At 32.9% G+C, this 7,539-nt stretch overlaps 1 protein-coding gene across 1 annotated transcript in view; it reads left to right on the forward strand.

Moving 5' to 3' along the window:
• LOC106460405 overlaps window positions 1-7,230 on the forward strand; it is a gene marked incomplete at its 5' end in the record, with an annotated part of 44,561 nt that extends 37,331 nt beyond the window's left edge. The window contains 3 exons of the mRNA XM_022387121.1: window positions 2,192-2,245; window positions 3,326-3,398; window positions 5,621-7,230. Coding sequence (XP_022242829.1) covers window positions 2,192-2,245; window positions 3,326-3,398; window positions 5,621-6,455 — 962 coding nt within the window. The remainder of the gene's footprint in view (window positions 1-2,191; window positions 2,246-3,325; window positions 3,399-5,620) is intronic.
• Between the last annotated feature and the right edge of the window lie 309 nt (window positions 7,231-7,539).

The following is a 7,539-nucleotide window of genomic DNA, read 5'->3' on the forward strand; positions in this document are numbered from 1 at the left end:
ATTCGAACCCGCGACCCTCAGATTGCGAGTCGAGCACCCTAGCCACTGGCCATGCTGGGCCTGCTGATGTATTAACACTGGATCTCTTCCTCAACCAGAGGCGCATTAACAGTAGGGATCAAACGTAAAAAAAAAAATTAGGATTTATCTGATTTTGGTGAATTTGTGTAGAATATAGGACATATTCAGCAGAAACTCTGTAGTTAATAACAGTACTTCTTGTTATGTAACCCACGAGTCTGCTACTTGAGCCTTTTTCTTCTTCGCCTGCTGTTGTACCTGTAAAGTCAAGTATGTCTTCAGGAGATAGATCCAAACCCCACCTACCAAGACTAGAACTTTGCTACTCTTCGGCATCTCCTCATCAGTCACCTTTATTTCCTTGATTACTAGCAAGTGCAAGGTTCCGAGATTTTCGACTTAGAACCTGTGCAACCACTATCTATGCTATCACGATGGGATTTTTTACAGCCATTGTTGAGGCAAATTTACCTATCATGTCCAAAGATGCTGAGCAGTAATCAAAAATAGGTTTGGTGCTGAGAAGAACAATGATAACAGTAATAGTCTTTCGCCAGATTTGAAGAGCAAAAACAAGGTTTCCACTTTCAAATGGATAATGAAGAAATGTCGCACAATTTGGTTTGAGAATCTAAAGAAGGGAACCAATTAGTGTGCGTAATTGTTGTTGGTAAGGCGATATGGCCACTCTAAAACCCCGTGTCTTATTGACTACTCATAACTTCTGACTAAAGTATGTTACTATCACGTAAGTTTAATATCTGGATACAGGATATTCCATACTTTCCAACTATTTATGCAACACCTCCAAGGAACAATTACCGGAATTTCTTGTTCACTGGCCTCCTACCCAAGAACACTACTTCACCCCATTGGATAGTCAACATGGATTCACCAAGGGAAAATATTACCTTACAAATCTTTTTACGTTCTTTGAAAAGGTTACTGTATATGTAGATGAGGGAAAGTGTGTAGATTTGATGTATCTGGATTTTCAGAAAGCGTTTGACAAGGTGCCATATAAAAGGTTTGTAAAAAAAATTAGCTCTATAGGTGTGCTGTTGCTAGTGGTAAGGCAAATAGGATTTTAGGTTGTATCTATAAAAATATTGAATACAAGTCTAAAGAGGTTATAATTTCATTGTACAGGTCACTGGTTAGGCCACATTTGGAATATTGTGTTCAATCTTGGGTTCCTTACCTTAGGAAAGACAGTGAACTGTTCTAAAGGGTTTAGAGAAAGGTTACTAGAATGGTGTCTGGGATGGAGGAATGTCATATGAGGAGAGGCTGAAATCTCTCAAATTGTTTTCACTTGAAAAAAGAAGAGTTGGAAATGATCTCATTGAGGTGTTTAAGATGTAAAGGGAATTGATAGTGTTGATGCATTATCTTTTTTATATTTAACAATGAGAATAGTAGGACTAGGGGCCACAAGTATAAATGTTTGCAAGATAGGAGTCATCTTCAGCTAAGACAGTTTCATTTTTCTAACAGAGTGGTTGACCTTTGGAAAGGGTTGCCTTCAGATGTTGTAGAGGCAGTAAATTTAAGTCAATTTAAGAAAGAGCTCGATAAGTATATGAATGATAAGGGCTGGCTTTAAATTTGTTTTTATTATTTTAAATGGACCAATAGGTCCCTTGTTGTCTCAAAACATTATGTTATGTCAACTTGCAATAAGGAAAGTGTGGAATCAGGTGTGTCTTTTAGTAGATGTGGACAATTTTGTAAGACTGAGAAAAGGGGCACTTTTGGAGCATAAGAGGAAGAAGGCAGGGACTTGTACCCACCCAGCCACCTCTCTATGCACATCACTGCATTTAAATTGTTTAATTGAAGAGAAATGTAATAAGATCTTAGTCAGAACTAGATTAACTAACTTCAAAAGTTAGATAAATTAACACATTTTCATTGTAATGTGTTGAGTTGTATTGTATAACCTGATCAAATGCTTCATATTCATTTTGATTATCATTTAAGTTACACGGAGAAAACGATATAATTGTTTGTGTTGTTATCTACACATTCAACTAAATTTGTTGCATCCCACATTTTTCAAAACCATTAAATTATATTATTGAATGTTCTTAGAGAGAAAAGTATTTTTTTTTAAATCATTACATTTTCACTTAGTCTTCACTTCATCAGAATTATTTTTGTCTTACAGTTCAGACAGATGCAGATATGAAACAGTTGGAGGATGGAAATGACTCTACCCTTGGTTAGTATTTTGTCTGTTTTGTTAATGTTTGGATGTGCTTGTTAATACTGTTATGTTTTTGTTTATGAATTTAATTCATTTTAATATAAAAAAAATCTACTTTCACCATTGTTTAAGTATATAATTAATGAAGACAGAATGTTTATATTGTTACGACAGCGGAAGTCATACGAATCTGGGAGCATGCGCGCTGGAGTTTCTAGAATTATAGGGTAACTCCGCAAACCTCCGAGTATATGCTAGACGCCCTCTTTTTTTAGTATATAAGCCTGGCAAAGAAAGCCAGCGATATAGGCAGATAGATCAAAGAGATATATATGCAGATAGATTGAAGATAGAGATAATTGATTCAAGCGAACAGTAGGCACTGTAAGTAAAGTGCGGTAATCACTGTGATTTATAGCGTGTGTTATAAAGATTGTTAAATTTAAAGTGACAGTGGAAATTCTGTGTATTACAGAGTTGTATCCAGAAATAATAAACTAGTTTTAATTAAGAATGGATTTGTATTGCTGAAGTTCCTCGGAATACTTACTGCTACTGCTGTTTTCATTTGAAATAGTTAGGATCATTACTGTATTAATGCAGCTTGCTGTCACACTTGCCATATTCATAAAACTCCTGTTATCTTAAAATATGTTTCTTAAGGTTTTAAAAGAACAAGTCAAGAATTGTTTTGTTACTCAATTCACGCTTTTATTTATCCTGCTCTAAATGTTTGATACTTTAAGCAGCCCCGAGTGATTTTATATAACTGAAGAACTACAATATTAATTATTTTTTTTACACAAAATACACCTGCTTAACTTGGAATTGTGAGGATTTAGTTAATGCTAAACAACAGGTTCAGTTGGACATCTAAATAATATTATTATTCTAGTACTAATTCTCTCTCTCCTATAAAATGTTTACCTGTTCAATGCACCATACTTCAGGAGTGAACTAAAATTAACACTAAAGTCTATTATCATCTTCCCTCTATACAGGATGTGTCAACTAGTGTTCATATCTGAGAAATTGAAGGGAAATATGTATTTACAGTTTATTTATCAGACTAATTATCTAAATGTATTTTTTCAGGTATCATTATTGGAATTGTACTGCTGGGGATTATTGTGATTCTGTTTGTGATTGGATTTATCATACTGAGAAGGTGGGTCATAGACACTGTATCATTTTGCATTTATGCTAAATTGCACCTTGAAATTTTATTAGTAGCAGGTCAACAGAATGCATTAATTAAATTCATTCGGTATTGTGCCTGACAGGGATAAAAACATGGAAGCCTAACTATTTTAACTAGATCTTATAATTTATAAATATATCATACAAAAATTATTAATGGTGATGTCATACTAGGAAAAAATAAAACACTAAATTCATCTGACTGTTTTATTACTTGCAGTCCAAATAGAAAACAGTTATATTATATGGACTATTCTGAAATGTTGTAAACTAGAACTCTTAACTGAAGAATATATAGCAGTTGTAATACATGAACTACCTTTGAACATTTTAGGAACTAGATATTAATAGACAATTGGTAATAGCTGTGACTCATGGATTATCTCAGACAGAAACTGGAATATTTGATTAGAGAAAGGATAACAGAAGTGACTGAATTATAAACATTGTCAAACTATTAGTATCTGTAAAATTACTAAAAGCAAGTTCACCTTAGAGCTTGTTATGTAGAGAAGTTGCGCAAACTATTCGAATAGTGATTCATACTGAGATCTTGAAATTTACACTAAAAGGATTTGTAGTTTTGAATATCAAATGTAATGTGGTAATAACAATATTGAAAATGAATGAAAACAAGAGACAATTCTCACTTATGCCTTAAAACTAAAAAAAATTCATAAGATATACCATTGAAACACAACATTTCTACCAAGTATGCATTATTGTTCAAAATGTGTGTCAGAAAGATGGTCTGGACTTGCTGTAAAAAAAAAGAACATTTAGATTTGTTACTATATGTTATATGCACCCAAATTTCTAGATGAGTTTTAGTGAAAAAAATGTGTATTATGTTTGGAAAATTACAGTAATTGCCTTCCCTCTAGCATACCAGCCCAAAATTATGAATATCATTACTCAGTTAGTCCTTATGTAGTTATGTATAAAAAGTCTAAAAAAAATGTAAATACAAAAATCATTGCACTTGCTATGGAAGATGACGGAAATCAGTGGCATGTCCTCCATCAATTTCAGACAAAGTTAGCATAGTATATTGATTAGGTTAATGCATTATCATGTTTGATGATTCTATGTATATCAAAGTGGAAATATAGATATTTAGGCATGATAAGGCAGGAAATTTCACTCTCTGCTTTATAAAACACTTGCCAACTCCTGCCATGAAAATGTTCTCACACCATTATACTATCTTCATAAAGTTACACTAAGAAAACAACACAGATAGGGTCAACTAGCATCTACTGTGCTTTTATCCATGTTTTTACTCTACTGTCAGTACTGAAAAGGATGAAATATAACTGAGCAACCAAATTGTATGCTTTCAGTTATTCACTGTTCAGAGTTTGTGCTCAGAGCACCACTTAAGACATCCTTTCCTGCTTATACCTGAGAGAAGCAGTTTCTGAACTGGTTGAAGATCACTGTTAAAGTAACCAATCAGTTGGAATATGTTTTACGTTTTACAAGCTTTTACAATCATTTTTTTTTTTGTTAGCTTTTCACCAGCAGTTGGTGGCCACAGTTGTTTACTAATGGCGGTCATATTTCCTTTAGATTACCACTGTTGGTTACTTGGATGATAATGGTAATTGGTAATGGTGCTTCTGCTAAATATGAACCCATTATTATGCTCATGTGTAGACCAACCATGATATAACCACATTTTATCACTATAAGGCTCAATTAAACACTCACTCATAACTCATACGATCAATCTATTTAGCATACACAAATAAAGGAAATGTTCTGCAGTTGTGTGTTTGGATGGGTACCAACATATCAACCAATTTATAGCAGTGCCATAGCCAGGCATTAAAGTCTGGGTGGGCCTAGAGTTAAAATAAACAGGTAGGAAGTGTACAAACCCTTAGAGGCAAGTTAGAAGGGGCTTACAAAAAGTGCTACATACAATGTATTGGAATATGAGAACCATCAAGCAGATTCTGATTGGGTGAGCCTGAAGTTGTGTGCATGGGCCATGGCTACACCATGGTTTGGGAAGATGAAAGGATTTCATTGCTATTCATTTTCTATTGATTTGATAGATTAAATACTTTCTGAATCTACCTGTTTTAAAGTTCACTGAATTTATTAATTTCTATTATTTTAATTATTAATAATCAACACAAAAATATGTATTATTTTTTAATTTTATTGTTCTCATTGTTACAGAAAAAGATGTGCTTTAGAAAAACAGTGTATCTCTCTCCCTTCAAGAGAATTGAACAGCTTTGCATCATCCTCTTACCTGGCCAGTACACACACTTCAGCTAATTATTCACTTTACCAAAACAAAGATCACTGCTCAGAATTGCCATTAGAAAATAGCAATCAGAAGTCTAGAGTTATTGATTCAACCAACAAGGACATTGATACCTTTAGTAACATTGAACCTCCAAGTGACTACAGCTCCCCAAACTTAACTTCTATTAAAGAAAATGGTAATTCTTCAACCAGTAAAAGTTCAACCTCTAAAGAAACTATTTACCAAAATATTCACCTCTGTAAAAATGATTTAAATAATGTTGAAACCAAACAAAAAGGAATGGATAATAAACACCCTAATAATAATAATTCTAAATCTTCCATACCAGTAGTACTAGATCCTGCTATCTTAGTTTTATATGCTAAAGTGGATTTTGACAAAACAAAGTCAAAGAATTTAGAAACGTGTCACAGTTTTGGTGAATTTGAGGCTGATAGAGGAAAAGCTTTGAATTCAGACTCAAGAAAGGAGAATTCTGATTCTTTGAATTTGTCACAATTTAGTAGCAGTGATGCTAAAACTTCAGGCCACTCCAATGCTGTACCTTTCAGATTATGTGAGCTTTCAGTCATCCCACCAAAAGAGGAAACAAATTGTTTAGGAAGTGATAGAAATCATACAAACGGCACTCATATGCTTCTGTCTGAAGAACCTTGTGTTTTTCTTGATAATGCCATCTATGCTGGAGAAGACAATAATGCTACGGTTATGATTGAAAATGATTTATATTCCACAATTTGATAAAAAGTTTTTACAATGTTAATAAAATACTCTACATAATTTTTGAAATATTTATTTTATTTGCAGGGGCTGATTCAGGAAGGGGTGGTTATAGTGGCTAACCACCACTAATATGTTAATATAGTTTAAAATGTTTTCTGGGAAAGCATGCTCCAAACACTATCAAGTAGCTGCCCCTCTAAATAAAATCCTGGATCAGCTTTGGTTTGAAAAGCTTATTTAGTTTCTTTTTGTTTTAATTAAACATAGAATGATGAAAATAATGTTGTTCATGTTTATCTAAGCAAAACAATTATTTAGCATGAATATTATAAATATATTGAATATATTACTATTATAACTATCACATGAAATTTATTATGAAGTTAGAATAACCTACCTTACAACAAAAATGTAACTAAATACTTTAAATGGTTTCAGAAATGTTTACTTTACTTGCAGGGGCTGATTCAGGAAGGGGTGGCTATAGTGGCTAATCACCACTGTACCTGTTTTCTTTAGTATATATTTGGAATCAGTCAGTTAATACAGTTTAAAATGTTTTCTGGAAAAGTATGCCCCAAACACCATAAGGTAGCTGCCCCTCTAGATAAAATCCTGGATCAGCTTTGGTTTGAAAATCTTATTTAGTTTCTTTTTGTTTTAATTAAACATAGAATGATGAAAATAATGTTGTGTTCATGCTTATCTAAGCAAAATAATTATTTAGCATGAATATTATAAATATATTACTATAATAACTATTACATGAAATTTATTATGAAGTCAAAATAAGCTACCTTACAACGAAAATGTAATCATCGTTTACATTAAATCAGTTTGAATTGAAAATGTCTACTTAGTCAAGCATGATTCTTATATCATTACTAGCATTTCAGATGCTGAACCCACTGGTTCGTTTTTTCTGGATTGCTGGTGTTTATCAGACTTCTAGGCTTATATATTTTGTAAAGGTTGAGTCAAACATAGGTGATGTTCTACATTTATGAGGGAATTAAAAATGACAAGTCTTAAAGGCTAAAAAAAAATTAGTGTAAAGTGATTAATAACTTCTATCTGTGAAAAATGAAGATTACAAACAAAT

The sequence above is a fragment of the Limulus polyphemus genome, unplaced genomic scaffold, assembly GCF_000517525.1.
Source record: "Limulus polyphemus unplaced genomic scaffold, Limulus_polyphemus-2.1.2 Scaffold766, whole genome shotgun sequence".
Taxonomy (NCBI): Eukaryota; Metazoa; Arthropoda; class Merostomata; order Xiphosura; family Limulidae; genus Limulus; species Limulus polyphemus.